The 21,207-nt window shown below is 39.6% G+C and overlaps 1 protein-coding gene across 1 annotated transcript; it reads right to left on the reverse strand.

Moving 5' to 3' along the window:
- Positions 1-1,724: 1,724 nt before the first annotated feature.
- LOC140924456 (uncharacterized) lies at positions 1,725-21,166 on the reverse strand. The gene is made up of 11 exons (XM_073374486.1): positions 20,799-21,166; positions 16,513-16,689; positions 15,044-15,152; positions 13,577-13,711; positions 11,872-12,070; positions 8,022-9,791; positions 5,601-5,722; positions 4,640-4,787; positions 3,634-3,810; positions 2,990-3,064; positions 1,725-2,034 (listed from the first exon to the last, which is right to left on the reverse strand). The coding sequence occupies exons 2-11, from the start codon at positions 16,613-16,615 to the stop codon at positions 1,783-1,785; spliced, it is 3,090 nt and encodes a 1,029-aa protein (XP_073230587.1). The 5' UTR covers positions 16,616-16,689; positions 20,799-21,166; the 3' UTR covers positions 1,725-1,782.
- Positions 21,167-21,207: the final 41 nt, after the last annotated feature.

The following is a 21,207-nucleotide window of genomic DNA, read 5'->3' on the forward strand; positions in this document are numbered from 1 at the left end:
TATATTCCTTTTCCCAATTTTGGCATATATGGTAAGCCAACCAGTCTAAATTATACATCTGTTATCTATACAAAGAAAAATGGCTTCTTTTCTTGTTTTACTTGAATACATATACATAAATTAAAGTGGCCAGCCACAGGTAACATTTCTTCTACAAAATATTTATTTCTCTTTTTAGCAAACTTACTAACGCATAATTTAGAAAAATACTTGAAGAACCTAGTGAACAATTTTAAAGCTTCAGTTTTTTATCCCTCCAAACTCTAAGTCTGTCCTCCTTATGCATTGTTAAAGTTTTAAGTATCAAATAAACATGGTATTATTTTTACAGACAAAAAGAAAAAAAATGGGAAGCGCGAGTTCTATTTTATACATGCTCGGACAATTAGTACGCGTACACCAGCTCATTTAGTATTTCGCGCAAAAATTCAAGGCTATTAGCTTTGTTGGACAAGATTAGTGGCCACACAGTCAAACAATGCATTCGTTTCGTTTTAGAGTGATGCTGCTTAACACGTCGATGCAAGTTTGCCATAGAGAGCTTTAGATTCGGGGACGGTAACGACTACACGTACGACATTTTCTCAGTATTAAGTAGTGCACGCGCGTAAACCAGCGTCATTTTTGCGGGAAAACGTAATGGCCGTCGTCATTCTACAACGGGTTTAAGCGAGAATGTCGTAGTGGCGGGAACAAGTTGTCAAATAAAAGAAGTTTTATCATCTTGCTATCGGGAGAGGGCTTAACCTTCTTCAGTATAAATAACCGTAGTAACTTATCGGTGAAAAAAAAAAAGCAAAATGAGGCTTTCTGGGGTGTCGTTTTTTGAAAATACGCGCAAAAACTTTACTAGTTCTCGTTCTCAAATCTAAAGCTCTCTAATAACCCATAGAATAAATCGTCTTTCATAAACGATCACTTTGTTGAAAGAGTACGAGGGGGTGGGGGGGGGGGGGGGTGGGACGTTTGTGTGGGACCAGTATAAGGAGGAGAAGGAGGAGAAGGAATGTGCATGACTAAGCAAAAATGTTTGGGGGAATGGAGTCTGTTTAAGTGTTTAACGCAGGACGCTTTTTTTCTCAAGAGCATCTCATAAATAAAACACCGAGACTTGTCGAACTTTACAGTCGTCGCAATCTCGACCAATGTAAAACTTGTCGCTGATTTGCGCTCCTTCCTTTTTTTCAAAATGTCACTTCCATGGTTATTTTGGCGATACGTTTAAGTACAAAAGCTTTCCATGCCGGTGAATCATCCTTATGTCTCTTACGTTCAGGACAAGACCCCAGGGGGAGGGTGCTCAACAAATGTTTATACGGGGAGGCTCCGCCCAGGAGTCCAACCCCTAACCCTTTTATCTACCATTTTTGACAGAAAAGAAACCCCTTTGGTATACCTCTCATTGACCAATGCGACCCCTTTCACATACCTAGTTTAGAACTTTCATCCCTTTTAACTGCTGTAAATGGGCTGTCTTTAAAATATGAAGAAGTCACAAAACCAGGAACTTTTCTCGACTTTTACTCAGCCGTAAAATGCATCTGTTAGCCCTTTTGAGCCTTTTTTTTCGACCGAAAAGACAGATTTCCTCCCCGTTCATATACTTCAACAAGTGAAAAGAGACCCCTTGAGTCGGAGCCTCCTCGTATAGGTCATTATAGGGAGTACCCTTCCCCCCCGCCAGGGGGCAGGGCCTCGCTAAACTACTCGATTTATGAAATACCCATCCCCCACGAAAGCAAATCAACCCACCTCCCTCTGATCTCTAGCTCTTCTGTTTCTCTAATGTTTTCTGTCACCTACCTGGCTATCGCCCTCATCTGCTACTAAATCTTTAACGTTACCTGCCTCGCTATTTCTGTCGTTTACGTCTAACTCCTCTATCCTGCCTGGCATAGCTTTCTTCTCGTCCGGCTCCATATATTCTACGATGCCTGACTGGCCCCCTTCACGCAGTTCCAGACAGTAGAGTTCCTTTTCCCTCGGCTCTCGGTGTTGGTTCTTCTTCAGCTGTTCAATTAACGCATCTTTAGACTTCAATAAAAGAACACAGGATACAAGCTTAATAATATCAAGTAAGGAAAACAGACGCTTCTTGGTCAGCGTCCATGTGTGATAAATACTTCAAAAAAGAAAATGCTAATTTGAAAGTAAAGTATGAAAAAAAAGTGCCGTGTTTTAAATGGAGTTGCTTTCCACACGTCTCGGGCCTGAGGGGCCTGTCTTTCGAAAGCCCTGTAATTCGTCGGGCCTCGAAAGCTGTATTGTAATTGCCGTGTTTACATTCAAGATCAAAGCTTTAAGAATTTTGAAAATTATCCAATGAAACTATCAGTTAAAGAGCCAAAATTGACTGGTTTTCATTGTGAGTTAAGAACTATGCCATTTTTCAACAAGTTTTGATTTTAAAATTTGCCTTCGGGCCCGAAAAGTTTCCGGGCCTTTCGAGAAACGGGCCCTTGGCCCTTCACCAGTGGAATCCCCAAAAGGTATCAATTTTCAAACGTTGGTTGAGGTTTTACAACAATCAACCTGATTTTTCAGGCTTGACCGTTTACAGCAAGAAGCCCAAAAGTGTAACCTTTAATTTACTCACATTCTTTCATGCAGACATTAACCAATCAAAAGTCGAGGACAGTTTTCAGCTGGCTTCTGATTGGATTAAATCTGCACGAAAGAATGTGAATAAATTTAAAGCGGTCACACTTTTGGGCTCCTTGCTGTTAGTCCTAAGAGTGATTAGCATGAATATTCTCCATGTAATATCAACGCTTTATAAAACAGATTGGTGATGAGAATTAAGGAGATGATCACACAACATCAATCTGGCTGATACTTCAACAACTTCTCCCCACTACTTTTATAGGGAAGGTATATGAACAACAAATGAGAATTTCAATTTTGATAGTCAGGTTTAAAGGTTTCAAAGGGATGGGCCCGTGAGTGTCTCTACCGAAGTAAAGTACGAGGTCTAACGTGAATCACTTACCCGAACTTCGCTACGAAGAGATTCGATTTCACTTGAGAATCTCTCGCTGAGCTCGCGAACAAGGGCTTCCTTGATCTAACAAAATGCAGAGAAACTTTTTGTCACTAAAAATTAAAAGGATGTCAAGAATTTAACTCTACAGAACCACCCACCCATCAAAGGAATTGCTCATAGTACGTCGCGCATAGCGGATGATATAGTCTCTGTTAGACAGCCAGAAAGACACTGGTTGAGTTTGCCTTTGTGATAACAGTGTACGTTCTTGTATGACACTCGTAATTTGGGTCTTTATTACAATTGGCAAGTTTACAGTCAAACGGAAATAATTTGAAAATGTTTACGCGCGCCACAATGTGCGAACCTTAGCGCAATTAGAATGGCGCAATCAGGGTTATAATTTGAAATAAAGGTATGATGACACTACTGGACATGCTTGCCAAAAATGATCCTGACAAACATAAATCCAGATTGTTACTCCTAAATACCGACAGGACACCCAAGGAACCACAGAGACCCAAAGCCTGGGGGCTCGTAGCAACAACCATGGTCAACACTTTAGAATAAGAGCGAACGCTCTTTCTGATCGCAATAACCAATGTTATGCTTGGAAAAGGGGATCTCGCGATTAAGTCTAGAAATCTCACCTCTTCACGGAACTCTTGGAGGCACCTTTCTCTTTCTTCTTTCAATTCTTTTTTGGCATTTTCGATGTGAAAGTGTATTCTCGCCCTTCGTGATGCCTTTCTGCGAATCGATAGTTCATCGCCAATCTTCGAAAGTCCAGTATTTAAGGACGACTGCTCTATCAGAAGATCCGCCATCTTACAAAATAAAATCATTTAAAGGTCAGGCTTTGTCATGAAAATTTTCAAAAAATTGAAGACTACTGCCACCAAATGGAGTAACCCATAAAAATAACCGTTTAAAGTTTAAAAAGATGTTATAAATAACACAGCAACTACAATATATGGCATGGGTAGACAAGAAAAGATAAAGACGGATTGCAATTGGTTGATTAAACTTATAAGCCGAACAGTTCTCACATTTTCTACTTCACCTAACCACTAGTTTCCGGTGTCCATCAATTCTCCATCAAATTTTAATACAATTCTGCAGGTTACAAAATAGACTTAAAATATCACATTTCTTGTCACTCCTAGTGTTAAGTATGTGGATGTGACCATTCAAATGAAAGCTACTGAGCAGTACTTTCCTGTGGTACTGTTTTTTATGTTGCACAAGGTGGTTCTAACTTTGGAGAACGAGGATCAAATCCTAAAGTGTGACCATTCGAATGAAAGCTTCTGTGCAGTACTTTCGTGTGGTAGTTTATTATGCTGTACAAGGTGGTTCTAACTTTTAGGTCTCTGGACGAAATCCTATGGTGTTACCACTCAAATGAAAGCTACTGAGCATTACTTTCCTGTGGTACTGTTTATTATGATGTACAAGGTGGTTCAAACTTTGAAGTCTGTGGACAAAACCCTATGGTGTGACCATTCAATCGAAACCTCTTTAGCAGAGCTTTTGCAGTTTATTTTTTTTGCTATCGCACAAATAAACCAAATTCGACTTTTTGGGGGAATATTTTACTTTGACCACCTCAAGGAGTGAAAGAGTTAAGGCGTTCTAAAGTAATGCTGACTATACCTTTTGAGAAACTTCAGACCCAAGTGAATCACTTGAAACTCCTGCTAGAAGCATATCCCTGCGTTCAATGAGTAGATGTTTCATCCGTTCAAGTTCTGAACTGATCATTAACCTAAGCTCTTGAATTGCATTCATCTCCTCTGTTATGCTACAAAACGGAGAACCATCCAGAACGTTTCGTGAGTTTGTTTTAAATGCGTCGCAGTACATGTTAAACCTATTATCAGCTGAGGCTCGAAAGTGTTTTTGGAATTACTTTAGCTCTTCGCTTTGTAATTGGCTTTGTGTTCTCAACCAATCAAAACTTAACTCAACACCTTGCTCACAGGCATTTTCCCGCGCTTGGCACCCGCGTCACGGCTTCGAGGTGTGATTGGTTCATTTGGTTGTCAGCTCGTGTTGTGATTGGCTAGAGTAATAATTTTATTTCTGGTCTGAAAATACTAGACCAATAGCAGACTGTCCCGTCCCAGAAACATTTGCGGGACACCTGAGTGGTTTAGTAACACACGTAGTTTTCGATCGGTTTGTTATAAGTTGTATTAAAATGAATAAATAGGACTCGTCCAATAACACCATACTGCTCGCAGGGTGATGTTACAGGGGCGGATCTAGGGGGAGGGTGCTGGGGGTCCACACCCTCCCCCCTGAGATGACCTGCGGCTTTCTAATACAACTGATTTTCTGGAAAATATGTAGATATGTATGATATGTATTCTCAACAGTTCACATTATGTTATTGCCTAGTCAAAAGCCTTATTTGTATTCGCTTTTAAAATTTGTTTACGTCACCAGTCAGTTACGCCATCCCTTAGTTTGCACCCCTTCCTAAGAAAAATCCTGGATCCGCCCCTGTGCTATAGTTGTTATCATTACTGCTGTCGGAAAAAGAGAAAAGATTACAAAGAATGACTGTATCAGGCATGTACAACAGAGAAGAGCAAAAGCTGAACAGACGTACCGGGCAAGCATGTGTTTAGTGGAGTAAGAAGCCCCGAGTTCATCCAGTGGCCCACCAGAACTTAGGGCGGTTTCGTACTTTTGAATGCTTTGCTCGAGAACGTTAATTTCGTGCAGGTAATGCTGAAAATCGAAAATTAGAAATGACGTGAAAATAATGTATGCAAGAGAACCGTCTTAACTTTATCACAGGAGTATAATTGATCATGATTCCATCTATTAGTGTTATAGGATTGTTAATATTCGAATAAGCTTAGCTACGTTACAGCGACGTATAAACTAGGGGCCTGTTTATATGAGCCGGCTCAGTTAACCGAGCTAGCAGCTGGCTCATCACTTAGAAACAGGCCCTAAGCTTACCCAACATGTGTATAAACCTAAAGTAAAAATATCCTGATTAAACAAAGTCGTCGGAACCTTCAACCAACTTGACGACTGTTAAAAGATTGGAGCCAAATACACATGATTATAGCCCACTATAGACCGCTTCATTAACTGTTAGCTGTAAGCACAGAACCAATGCCTAGAGCGGGAAAACTTGTTCAAAACAACATCGTGCGCCGTTTGTTGAGCATTTCAAGTTGACCATGTTGGACCGTGCTTCACTTTCTAGAACAGGGTTCGTACAGATTTTTGTTTCCAAATTTCCAAACGTTTTCCAGACTTTTTCCAAAGCAATAATTTCTTTTTCCAGACTCAAGGTTATCAATTAGGTGATCAATAGAGACCTTCAAAAACCGGAGGAAGCTTTTTTCATAATGCGCTTGAAACGTTCGGGCAAGATTGAATAAGATTTGACCAAAACGAAAAAAAAATCCCTTATACAGCATTTGTAGCTTTCAAAAAAAAAAACTTAAGACTTTTTACCATTTTTCAAGTCTTTGCCTCTATTTTCCAGACTTTTTCCAGGTCTGGAAAATTGCTGGACAAATTTCAAGACTTTTTCAAGAATTCAAGACTCTGCACGAAAGCTGTTAGAAAAGCGTCAGCCTTATTGGCTACTTTGAGTTTCAAAGTGAGACTGGGTCCGTGTTTCACCGAACTGTATTATGGGACTGTTTTGCGGACGCTATCGTTTCTTTTATTGGTTGTTATAAGGTTGCGTAGGAAACTGGGACAAAACTCATTCCCCAAAAGAGTCCCATAATGCATTTCAACACAAGATGAAGACTGGACTGTTTTACTAAATTTTACAAACCACAGACTGACAAACAACCCATTACAACGCTAAAACAAACATACAAACACAGAACAAAGAAACACAAGAACAAGTGGCAATTGCAGTATGTTTATTAAAAAGTACATGTATCTATAACAAACAAAGATCAAGCCATATTATTACCAAGCGTGGCATACATTCACTAAATAATTTGTAAAGAAATTAAATATTTTTTAATGGAACCTATTCAGATTTGTCATAGCATGCATCAACTTTTCATGGTTAACTTCTCGAAGCATTATTGGTGTTCAGTTTTTTGTTTTGTTTTGGTGAAAGAGTCGTCATGATTGACATTCCTTGGTCGAGAGTGCTTTCAACGAAAAAAGGTAAGCCAAAGGCTACAACATTTTTCCATATTCAAGAGATGGCAAATATAATCGCACATTGTGACGCTTTACGGCATCTCAAGTGAAGGGCAGCACTGAATGGAATCTATTTGCTTCATGTAATAGGCCACTTCCAAGTACCAAAAACCTTCACTTTCAAAATAAGGCCACGCGCACACCCTCTCTTGTGAAAATGAGTTTTATTTGCATGAGAATGAAAACTATTTCCATATCAAAGGCTGAGAACTTAACCTCGTATTGATACAAAGGCCCGGGGGAACTCGGAAACGGCCTATTATCAGCCTAGAAGTGCAAGACTGATATCCCGGTCAAACCTGAATTTTTTTCAGGTTTTTTTAATACCGCTTAGGTTGTTCAATCTACGGCGAAGATCATGTCCACTTTCACGTTATTACAACTGTTTGAAGAATTTTTTGCTATGTTCATAATCATTTCGTGGGCTCTAGTATATTTTCTCTTTTCTCACTTATAAACAGTTTTTCGTTCTCAGACGACATTACTTTCTCATGACGTAAAAACAAGTCTTAGAAATCATTTATCACTTGAAATCCTCTATCAAACACTCAAAACAGTGTCTCATCCGATATCCAGACACCTCGAGGTAGGTCTAAAAAATTGGCTGCACCTTTCGGTGACTGAATGAACACTATTTCTCGTGTTGATATACTGCATGACTTCGTTTGTAGCTCAATCCATAGAGCTATCTATCACTTACAGAACAACAGAGAGATGAAAAATATTCCAAGACGAGCACTCGTACTCTGAAAAGTCATGCAGTACCTATATTGGACAACGACATTTGGACATGCTATGTTCATAATGTCTGACAATACATACTACACAATCACAAACTGACCTGTTGATATTCAGAATCAACTTCCCGCAAAGCCTTTTCTGAGTCCTCTTTATGATTTACCTCCACGCATGCTCCAAACGCTCCTGTCAAGGTCAAAGGCTCCATTTTCCCATCGACAAGATCACGTGATAATCGGGTATCTTCCCTAGTGTCATTTACACTGTCACGTGCGGGAGAATAATTGTCCACGTTTTTATATTTTTCTTTCTCATCTGCAGCAAAATTATGCTCTAAAGTAACATTTGTCGTTGCAGTTAAAAGCGATACTCTCTCCTCATCTCTAACAGCTTCATTAGTCTCAGAGCTTGACCTCAATTCGGACTCGGTATTCGCGATGTCGATGTTGTCTTGTAATTCGCTCCTGACATGCTCAACAGAGGTCAAATCGGTATTGTTTAAACTATTATCTGGTGCATTCAGTAAAACTTTTTCTTCCCCAAGCGTTGGTGTACTGTGGTAATTAACGTCTGTTTTACCAACCCAAGTATTTGAGCTAGAGGCCGAAAAAACAACGGCTGGTTCTTTAGTAAAACGCTCAAGAAACCTGGGCTCGGACTCCACAGTGAAGGTAGCATGGCTTGCTTTCATGCGAAAACGGCCCTCGTCATCGGCAGGGTCTATAGGCGCAAATGACTGGGGACTATAACACCACGCCGCTAAAGCTTCCCCGTCAATAGGACGCTGTTTAGTCAGCGATCTTGTTCTCCTTTGCGCGAACGAAGCTCGCGGAGAATTTTCGTCTAAATTTTGTTTGCCTTCCTGGGTCTTTTCAGAAGTCAAGTTGAGAATTCCTGGATCTAACAGCGCTGTCAAAGGTCTGCGTGCGTCACTAACAATGACACGCGCATCACCAGATAATCGTTTTGACATTAATGTTGGTGGTGAAGAGTTTGGAGTGAGGGACTCTTTATCTGGCGGCATTTCCTCAAATCCGCTACTTTCACCACTGTTTTCACGAGTAAGGCAATTTCTCAATGATTTGACGTTTAATCCGGGTTCTGGGTCTCTGGAACATCCCTTCTCGTTGCAGTCATCATTAGTGATCTCCTCGAGTTCAAAAGAGTCTTGAACAACAACACTAGCTACTCTTAAATGTGCAGGACTCCGTAATTCAGGAGGAAACTCCTTAACGTCTTCATCCATTTTAGTTAAGAGGTCTTCAGAAATGAAGTTCTCGTTATAATCTGTGATATTGGTGTCTTCACGCGCAGAATCATTGTCATTAACCGCACCGGAAGACAATTTCGTCGAGTCACCCGTCGAAAAGTCTTCACCAATAGAAACACATACGCCCTCGTCCGACTCTACATTTATAACTATCTGTGAATCATTTCCGAACTGAACGACAACCTCTTTCTCATCCATGTCCACTGAGTCCGCGCCTTTTTCCACTTTCTCCACAACAGGGACACTGAGCAGTACTTCAGACTCCGCGATTGGTTGTTCCCAAGATTCTTCCCTGACGATCGTTCCCTCGTTGGAAAGCTTCCTCGAAATCTTAGTTCTTACAGTACCGCTTCCGACCGATGAAACTTCAAGTTCTTCCGTGACTGGCTCTAAAAACATTCCTTTGCTCGAGTGAGTAGGCTTGTTGAGTCTAAGGTGCCTCATTAAGTCAAACGAGTCTTCAGGGGCCTCCTCAGGTTCAGAGATTAGGGGTACAGAATGACAGCTCTCGCTGAACACTGGGTTCACTGGTTCCGGACTTGTGATAAACCTGAGTGGGATCCTACTGGAGCCTGGGTCCGACCATCCTGGGGAGTCTAGAGACTGGAGAGAAATGATAACACTTATCACTACTTCATATATGACCCCACAGTGAAATACCTTTCCAGTGAATATATTATACGCAGTATATAGGCCAGTGCGCATCCTTTTCGGAAACGATCAACGGAAGTCAAACATGAACCAGGTCATGAAGAAGACCTGATCGCGAAGAAGGAATTCTAAGAGTCGAATTTCAAAGGTACATGTACGTCACATTGGAGCACCGCTAATAACCTGCCATTATGGGCTCAAAAGTTTAAAATCACCTTGTAAAACGTAATAAACAGTACCACAGGAAAGTACTGCTCAGTAGCTTTCATTTGAATGGTCAGACCATAGGATTTCATCCACAGACTCAAAAGTTAGAACCACCCTGTACAGCATAATAAACAGTACCACAGGAAAGTACTGTTCAGTAGCTTTCATTTGAATGGTCACACCATAGGATTTCATCCACAGACTCAAACGTTGGAACCATCTTGTGCAGCATAAAAGCACCACAAAAAAGTACTACTCAGTAGCTTTCATGTGAGTGCTCACACTGTACAACCCTGTCCACAGACAAATGACATAGCATGTCAACATAAAGCAATTTCACCAGGGATAAAACTCTCTACCTAACCTTAGCCACATTTGGAGGCAATTGGTAAACAACATTTCGATGTGCCTAGCCAGTGTCTAGCCTAACTGACCATTGATCAGAGATTCTTGCATTCAAAAAATATACAAAGCTGCAACCCACAAAACCAGATTTAAGATTACAGCATAATTCATGTGACATAAATTCTTCCCTGTACCTGTTTGTTTACATTGAAACAAAAACTTGACTTAAAACCGATGCGAAATAGATACTTATTAAATTATCACAAGAAGTCGTTACTTGTAGGAACGGTCAGATGTTTCGCAAAATCTTCTCCTACTATGTGCAGTCCGTTTTGAGTATACAACCTTCGATTGCTGGGATGACTGTCAAATTAAAGACCGACTACTTCTTTTTGACACTCAATTCTGACATGTTTTCGTTGCATAGCAATGTTTCTGCCTTTCAAACATGTTGTTTCACTAATACAACAAAAATAAGCGCTCTTTTAAATGACACTAAACGTCACTCATTGCTTGCAACATTTCAACCACAAATTCTCTTGTTTGCCTTTTCTTGTCAACAGTTCCGGGCATAAATGAATTATTCTATGTAAAATAATAATAAAAATGTTGTTTAATTAGTTCAAAAGAAACAAGCCTTGTTTTCAAATCGTATAATGCATGTCACCTATTTATTATAAAAATAAAATTTTATCATTCCTTGCCTGATCGCTTTGTTTCCTTACTTGGTAACTCGTTGGAACACGACCAGGCCATTAGACCTAATAATTTGACCGGCTTACGTTTATTTTTTTGTGTGATACACAATAAATTATTACTTCAACCTGAATCACTACTGTGGGGAAATTATTCGGACACTATGAAAGTCTTTTTAAAAAATATTGTGACATCTATGAACGCTGAAGAACTACAGCTCTTCAGTCTCACAAACTTTAGATTTAAAAACGTTTAAGTCGGCCAGTCCAGTTTTGGTAAACGATAAAAATTCGTTCGCTGATTATGGGGCGGTCCGGATAGACTTTTTTCTAAATTTTTAAAGTATTATTCCTAGGTTGAAAAAGGCCACAGATAATCCTTCCTAGTAGGCATAACTGTTTAATTCTAACCAGTTTTCATATTTGCCTCTTCGCGAATAACTTTTTCAAACATGATGGATCACAGTTAACAGCCGCGCTAGCGATAAATTTTCAGTGTTATTGAAAAGGAGGAATCTCAAAAAACAACAACAACAACAACAAAAGACCATGCCAACAGCGACACGTTTTCTTGAGTGGCGACATTTTAACAACAACAACTGTTGATTGGTCTCTTAACACGCGAATTAAACAGTGGGAAAGGAATGTTGTTCTCGGTTGAGCAGGCGTTTGTGGGGAGGGACGAAATACGAGCTCCCCTAAAAGCGCCTACGTGGGAGGCTACTACGCAATGTGATTCATTTCTTTTAAGTCAACAAGGCCAAAGCGTAATTAACTTGTCATACCTGTGATCCGTATACGTCATCTTGATCCAGGCTTTGTCGAAACGTATCAACATCAATGCCACGTGCTTTGGAAGGCGAGTCTAGAAATCGATCCGGAATACGAGAGCGCATGTCTGGTTCTCCAAATCCAAGGTCTGCGAGAAATTCCTCTGGATCCACCGTCATTGCGTTCAGCAGAGAACTGACATCGTTGGAAGTTCTTAAAAAGGAGAAATTCGGGTCTTAATAACTGATTTACTAAGATTTTATTTACAGATCGAAACAGTATACAACTATGCCCTGAAGGGGAGGTGAATAGTGGTGGATACCGAGACGCGAAGCGTCGAGGTATCAGGGGCACCCGACGAGAATATAGTTCAAAACCACCTAAACATTGCATTGTTGAACGTATTTTAGTATTTAAACGGTAGATATAGGCATATTTTTATCCCCTATAAATTTTTCATCTGTTCGGATATCCTAGCTGAAAGTCTAGTGATCCGAAAATTATAGGGATCAAAACTTACCTTTTCGAAACTTTCAGCCAGAAAAAAGGCTCCCGAAAATTCTAGGTGACCTTTTTAGGGTAAAAATCCGTTAAAAATGGGCAATTTACACCATTCTTGGGGGGTTCGAAAATCCTAGGGGAGGCAGGCAAGCAAGAAATTTAACAACAAATGCTCCGAAAATTCTAGATCTCAAATCGTCTTCCGAACAGATGTTTTCCAATAGCTGTCGTTGGGTGCCCCTGAGGTATATACAATGTATCTAGCGCTGTTCACCGACCCTGAGGGGGATAGTTGTTTTAGTATTTACCACATCCGTTGGATAAAAATGAAAAAAGTAAGTTTTTGTAAAGAAAAGACGTCATTTACCTAAAGTTTGTTTTCGTTTCAATTGACAGTGTTTCAGGGATCATTTTTTTATGACTTCGCTGCAAATTCAGTAAGAAAATTTTTTTCTACCGACCAGTAAACACCGACAAGCCAAATTTTGTCTCTTTCTTGGCCGTATTTGTTGGTGCAGCTGCTTCATTTATCGCTAAAATTTCCTCTTTCGAAACTGTCGCGAAACGAGAAGCCATTTTGAATCCCGTTCCAAAACAGTGAATATCCAAGGATATTCCGAGTTACGAGAGCCAATAAATCAGAACGCTCGAAAACTGCTATCCACTGATTTGGTAAATACTAAAGTGGGATATGAATCAATTCCGAGTGAAAATACACCAGCACGTAATGACATTCTCAAGTTACATCATGATTCAGGAAGTTTGATTTGTACAGATGTTAAGAATATCGATTACCGTATTTATTCGATTAACCGCCCTGGGCGCTTATTAAATTTTTGGACCTTGAGAGTGGGCACTTATTCGAGGCTGGGCGCTTATTAAATTTTCACCATTTTCCGCCAGTGAAGTATGTTTATTTTGCAACAAAACAATAAATACTAATAACAAAACGCGAACAAGTAACAAAGCAAGGTTTCTGTAAAATACTCTGAAGAAAACTGCGTCCTCTGGCAAGTCTCTTATTAGTATTTATTCACTCGAGTGGGTGGGGTGGGGGTGAGCGCTTATTTGAGTTTGATTGGGAGGAGGAGGGGATGGGCGCTTATTCGAGGGTGGGCGCTTATTAACTTTTTCTGCCTTTAGGATGGGCGCTTATTCGAGGTGGGCGCTAATTCGAGGTTGGGCGCTTATTCGAATAAATACGGTAATTCAGCTTACCTGCTGAAGTCAGATACGTTGGACAATAGACTTTCAGAACTGATATGCCTTCCCACATGAACCAGCTTTTTAATAACTCTTTCACTTCCTGGGTCTCGATCTCCTGAACTTTCAACAGATGATTCATAGTGAAACCTTCAAAAATAAAGAATAGATTCATGAGTTGAGTACTAACTTCGAAGCCGAGGTCCTCTCCACATTATCCCAGATAAATTTGAAGCCCTAGGATTTCAATTCCCATGGAAAACAATTTTTCGGTTCTGTGCTCAGACATCATGGGAAACCATCAGTTCTTTTCAAATTTTGAGTAGTGTAGTCCATACAGTGAACACAGAGATCAGACCATTATATCAAGTGGTCGCTTAGAAGAGCGGAAAGTGGACAACTCTTAAAGTGTCATCCTAAAAAGTGGTAGAGGTCGCTTTTGAGAGGTACCAGCTACAGTTAAACCTCGTTAATACAGACACTGAGGAGGACGTTAATACAGACAGTGTCCGTATTAACCCTTTCACTGCCAAATTAAGCCAAAAGCAAATTTCAACCAAATTTCCAAATTTCATTTTGTGAAATTTTGAAAAGTAAATAGCACCATGTATAAGTACAGGCAGAGAGCTTTCATTGGAATGGTCACATCATAGGATTTTGTCCACAGCCTCAAAAGTTAGAACCACCTTGTGCAACATAATAAACAGTACCACAGGAAAGTACTGCTCAGTAGCTTTCATTTGAATGGTCACACCATAGGATTTTATCCACTGACTCAAAAGTTAGAACCACCTTGTACAGCATAATAAACAGCACCAAAGTAAAGTACTGCTCAGTAGCTTTCATAGGATTTGGTCCACAGCCTCAAAAGTTAGAGTCACCTAAACAAAACTCCATCAAGTATTCCGGCAGTGAAATGGTTAAGTGGGTTGAATTTTGAGAAAATGTAAGGACTTTATTTTCCTAGGAACAAAGCAAACTGTCCTTGATAATGAGGTGTCTGTGTTAAACGGGTGTCCATAAATCGGGGGTATAACCGACTGCATAAGGCTTTGACAAATGATTTTGGTGTTTCAGTTAGGTGGTTGCCCGGGGGGCGGGGGGGGGGGGGGGTTGGGTGGGGACTCCGCATAAGAAAGGGGTGAGGATGCTCGTCGGAATTTTTGAATTAAAGCACTAAAGGAGACCGATCTGGCGTGGCTCAACCGTTTTTTGACCCCTAGAAGAGACGAAAAAAATATACATATCAAATATATATTTTTATATTTTTTCGCATGCAACCCTAAACGAGACCTTCATGGCTAAATATGATGGCGTTTTGCCCAGAACACCCTAAGTGAGACTAAAATCCGAAATTTACACCCCTAAGCAAGACAACGAGCATCCCCACCCATTTCATATGTGGAGCCCCCCCCCCCTCCTCCCTCCCAGGAGTGGTTGCTTATAGGAGGTGGTCGCACATGTAGTCGTTCAGTAACTCACCCTGTAGAAATACTGGAGCTTTCTGGTGAAAAGTGGGGTGGACTTGATGTAGAAAACCCTTGAGCATCGGCACCAAGAGACAGATCATCTTCTGAATCAAAAACACTTCCTACAAAATGCAAAGCAATTCCATTAAAGATGGGATAAAAACTACATGGGAAATCTGGAAACTCTGGTCAGAAAATTAAATGGTTGGTGCAATTCCATTTGGGGAGCTTAAGAAAACATGGGCTGTAATTTGAGGGGATACAATTTTCTACTCTTTTGTTAGTTTTTTTCAGCTGATTTGGATATACATGTACATTGTAGCGGGTTGTTCTCCCACCACATCAAATTTTATAGTTTTGTGCTTCTCAGTACACAAGATTTCTCCTGGGTGGTTTGAAAAAATGGTACATCCGTTTTCTATTAACAAAAACGTTCCCAATTTGTACTTAATTTCAAGTTTTTCACAACTGTTAAAAAAAAAATTACAAAATTTAAGGCCCGCAAATGAAAATCCTTGCAAAATTAAAAGACAAACAATTTAACAACCATATATAAAATTTAAATCATACAAAAAAGGGTTATAGTAGGTTACAGGGGGTTACAAGGGGTTAACGGGGGTTACAGGGGTTACTGGGGGGAAACAAAGGGATACAGGAGGTTGAGGGGGATTACAAGCAACTACATTATACAGAAGGTTAGTGGGTTACAAGTGGTAACAGTGAGTGACAAGCAGTTACAGGGAGTTATGGGAGGTTGCAGGGTGTTACAAGTAGTTACAGGGCGATTAGGTGCACTTTGGGGGCAAATGGGTTGAGCTGTTTCTGTCTATCTGGAACTCTTTGCCTCAAATGACTGGGCACTGAATATTAGTTGAGTGCTAACCCTTTCAGTCCAAGGAAATGCATGGAGATCAGTCGGGAGAACTGGGCTGTCAGAAAGTTTTGAGTATAGACGGCTGAGTTATCAAAGCAAGTGGCCAGTCCAGGGATGTTCTATTGAAAAAACACCATCTGTAAAGATGCCAAGCAGATTAGCCGGCCAATATTAACCAAGTAGCCAGCGATTTTCACCAGAAGCTTCATGGCTACATGTACTTTTGACCCCCGGAGGGGTACTTTAGGAATTTCTGGGTGGAGATGTGCCGCTAGGACCCTGGAACCCTTAACCTATACCAGAGCTAGTTCAGCTAAATTTTGCTACCCTATACTAGAGTAAACTCCCAAAATCCCCCCTATCCTAGAGTAGCTGTTTCCCTAGTCTAGATAAAATCTTCAACCAACTGATCAGTTTCCTGAAATATGATACCCTATTCTAAACCCAAACGTTCTGATTTATATACCCTATCCTAGAGTAAACTGCTTGGAAACCATACCCTTCACAGCAGCACAAACCTATATAGCCCATAAATGGCAATGGCAGTACCCCCCCCCCCCCCCAGGCTTTTAACACCCCTGGGAGAATTTGTATGTGGATGGACTCACCATGATCAGATGTCTGCCTCTTTTGATCAAAGTCAGTATAAATGGGATTTGACGACGGAATTTCACCATCTCCGTTGCCAATGTTGGAACTTATTAAGTCCATTAGTCTATATGATATTTATCAGCAATATCCACCATCATCCTCACATAAATGGTCTGACATTTTACTTCCCATTTCTACAATTAAAAATAACCTGCGTTAGATATGATGTAAATTCAAGATTTATAGGCCACCTCTGAGTTATAAAAACTCTCACTAAGTGCAAACCTTTCTTGTGAAAATGAGTTTTGTTTGCACGAGAAAAAAAAATCACTGTCACATCAATGGCTTTGCACTTAGCCTCGCCTTGAAACAAAGCTTGAGGCAACTCAGAAATTGCTGATGTTTTGATTCTTCTAAGTGACCACTACTACGTTGCATTTTGGGTGGTCCTTTACGAGAGGTTCGACTGTAATACCTGGAGACTTTTACAAAAAACATATATATTTCTCGTTGGCTACATGACACCAGAGTTAGCTACAATCCCATCCTCTTGGGAGGTGGGATGGGGAGTCAGCTGACACTACAGTTCAACCACATATAATTCAACACATAGCTTAATATCTAACATTTATCATAAATTTCTGTACAGTTAAGGGGCCGACCTTTAGAAAAGTTATGGGGGGGGGGGGGGGGGGGATTCTCAAGATGCAATTTTTTTTTTTAACATTTCCCTTGTATGATTTTTTTGGCCCAGTGCATTAATATTTTTTTAGGGTTACTTGGCATGCACCAATTTTTTTTGCCATTTCATTTTCCTTTGTCTGAATACTTTTATATACTTTGCCCCCACCCCTTCATAAGTTTTCTAATGGCCAGTCCCTAAGTGTAATGACTCTATAAAAGTAACGTTAAAAATTAAGCCCACTCATAGTCATCAGTCAGAAGTTAAATGAAGGACCTGAAAGGTCAGCTTCAACTCTTGGCATGAACATGATAAATGTACTATGTACTATAACAGGGTGGTGTACATAAAATCAACTCTCATTACTGCGGACACCCTGAAGACCAGGGAGAGTTCAAACTTGCAGGGGTATATTTCAGTCGAAAGTCTGTAATTTTATTTTTTCAAGGATTAAGCTGCTGTCCCTATTATCGGGTTGTTTTTTGGTAATAGCGTGGACTGCCCTCAAGGCAAAGAGTTTACGTTATAATATGGCTGAATCCATGAGTGGGTAAGACAAATTTAGCAAATCCTGTATTCTGATAGGCTTCCTAGGCACAGGATTCCACACATCAGTCCCACAAGATAAAGGTCTATGGCTAGATATTGGCCACATTTTTTTGCATTTTTATCAACCCAGACTTCGCCTTGAGCCATACGCAAATACGCAAAATGAACTTGGCCAACATCCAGCCATCTTGACATCTCACGTAGTATGAAATATTTAAAATTTTGTATTAAGTGTATTTTGTAATTTAGTAGAGAAAGCCCACATTGTATTTTAAGCCTCATGGTTTTTTGGGCGTTCTTGCCATTTTCTTTCGATACTTTGTAATTTGTTGCTGTATCATTACAAGGTGGCAAAATGAGCCAACTCATTTCCAGGTTTGTTTCAAGTGTGAGTTACTTAATTTTTGCCACATCTGCCTCATATGACATTCAGAGGAATAAATTTGTGTCTTAGCTAATAGAGTCTTTCTAAATTAACTATTTCGAAAATTAAGAGTTTTTGTTGCCCAAAATTCATGAATCCTTAAAAATAAGAAACCCCTATGCTATTACAGTATACCTCTTGAAAGGATATTGGAGAATCTGCTAAAACAATTTCATCACTTCATTCTTATTTTTTAAAATTTGTTTTCAAGTCCTATAATAATATAATCATACAATACAAGACAGACCATGAGATACGTTATTATTCATTCCAAATATCTCTCTGTTTATGATTGGCTCAAAACCCCTGGCTAATTCTTTATAACCTGCTAGCATTGACAAAATTTGAAAGACGTTTGTGATATAAGGAAAAAAGACATCTATAGTAGAAGGCTAATTTGGATTCAGCTTTCATATGATTTGAACAATTGTGCAGATATTGGAGGGTGTTATCAGCTTCAGCTTTCAGCCTCTTCAGCCTCAAGAGATAACACCTCTTGATCTGCATATAATTCTTCAGATCATACTCAGCCTCGTTCAACATTATTGCTAACAGTGTTCAATCTAGAAATTAGTCAAAGCGGGTCATATGTCCCACATGGCACTTTAAAATGGATCATTTCAAAAATGGTCTCAAACTATGGTCGTGAAACTTTGAACAACTGACACCATCCAAACTATCAAGTTCTGGAGGTTGACTTATTAAACTGACTTTCCCAGCTTCACTGCCATCATTATCAAGCCCACCTTAATGCTTTTCAGGTTCAACTGCCATTCTCTTTTCCATAAAAAATGAACTTAGTGTTTGCGGCCATTTGATGATGAAATGAAAACAAAAGAACAAAGTCAACAAAAAAAGCATGAATCGATAGGAAAAGCAAGCACGCAGAACGTCGAAATGTTTGTTTCAGTCTCTCTCGGAGAGGCATGGAAAGCTTCACATGAAAACTACTCGCAAACACATAGCCTGAAATGACAGTTATTTCACATGCTCAGTTCAGGCCAGCAAGCACACCTATTTTTTTGAAAAATATACTTTTATTGTTGCCTGCTGCTTCGGAGGAAAAATATATGAGGTAATTTTTTTTTGTGTCAGAGTGACTCTACTATAATTTCATTTTGCATCAAAATAGAATATTCTGCATTAATGATGCAAAAATGCAGCCTAGATTGAACACTGGCTGATTGTTCCCATATCAGGTATGGGTAAATTACCCATAGCCATAACCATAAATATGGGTTGACTGTCTCTAACTACTTAATTATTATGAGATATAGCTAGGCTACAAGGTAGAACTATGATACAGCAACTATATCTGGGTAATCATGGTCACCTTCAGAAAGACTGTATTTTAAGTCCCTAATGATGACTTTACTCACATAAATTCACAAGTTTAGCTGGGTTCATGAGGGAACAAAAACTGGGTAAAACACATTAAGGCCATGCGTGTTCACACAGCACTGGACGAATTTTCAACCAATTGAAAATTTGCACATTAAGGTATACATGACCACCTTAACCATACAAAAATTAAGTTGTCTAGCCATTCAAAATTTGTTTGGATAGAGCAAAAATATTGAACAGTTCAAATAAAATGCAATGGGAACAAATTGACAGGTCAAATTTTTAAGGTGGTCAAAAATTTGTCAGCTGCCATGTGAATATAGGTTAAATCTTACTTTTCACGATACTTAAACTATTTAGAGGGATGTAGTTAAAAGCAAGCCTGTTCTACCATCTGAGAGTTTCAAACAGGCTACTAAAAGATGGCTGCTGGGTGATTTCGCAGGCTGGTGTTGCTGCCTGAAAGACAGCTCAAATTTAACAGCTCTGGAAAAAAATTGTGGGGTAATTTCAAAGATGGAGTTGAGTAGAATAGCCGGTTTGACAGATAAATAGGCTTGCTTAGCATTTCCATAACTACATCCCTGATCTAAACTTTTTCATGATGCATTAATTGGTCTCTTTTTTACTTATACCATGATAAAATACATAATGACTCAAAAGTGTGATAGGCCCAGAATTTTAAACATTTAAATTATATATTTAATGCAAATTTGCAAGCCAGACTCTCTGTCATTTACAAATAAACCATTTCCGATCCGACACATCATCGTAATTTAAACTACAAAAGACACGTAACTTGTAAATTATCAACGAATATGAGCTCAGCCCACGCATCTCATGATCTGTGAATTTTTTAAATTCTCATTTAGAATTATTTTGCACCATTTGCAATGTTAAATCTCCAACTCAGATTATGTACTGGCAAATTTTAAACCAGCTTTACTCGCGTTATTTCGTTTTGAAAACAAGAAATATTAATTGGGTTAAACAGTCGGTGAAAGGCTACCCAAAAGTATTAACGGTGGAAACTGGCACGACTTCGAATTACTGAAAAAATATAACGCTTAACCTAAAACCACAAAGTTCCGATCTTGATACCGAAACAAAAAAAAGTTTATGCCCATGTGTTCAAGCCCACAGGAATTAAAGAATCGAAAAACAAATCTAATGCAATCTAGTTATCGCTCGGAAGAGAACAATCCACTTGCAAATTTTTATTGTGACCGAGCGTGCGAGTTTATTCAGGTAAGCAGGAAATTTAACAACTCATTGTCATCTCGTCTTTAGAACACAATACTTACCGAGTCCTAAAAACAACATTTATCATACCAAAATCTCCCAGCGCCATGGGAAACAGCCATCATTCACCAACATTTCCCACGCATAAATGATCGCCGTGTCGAATTCCTCGTCCCACGCGATTCCTGGTGGTCTTGAAAATTCGTTCGTGTCGCCAAACATTCGGTGGTGGTAGCGGCGCGTAAGATGCTGTTAGTTTCGGCTTTTCCCGAACAGAAATGTAAATCGTGACTTGGACCAGGCGCTGAGATATTTATCCGTTCCTCATTTGTGTTTTTGTGTTTACAAATGCCAAAAATATCTCCACATGTACATGCCCGTGATACATTTGTCCCGCGCTACTCTCTGAACAAGAAACACGGCGGGAGATCTGGTGACAAGACAAACAAGCTACGTAAGGATTACGTAAAA

Source organism: Porites lutea, chromosome 14 (genome assembly GCF_958299795.1).
Source record: "Porites lutea chromosome 14, jaPorLute2.1, whole genome shotgun sequence".
Classification (NCBI taxonomy): domain Eukaryota; kingdom Metazoa; phylum Cnidaria; class Anthozoa; order Scleractinia; family Poritidae; genus Porites; species Porites lutea.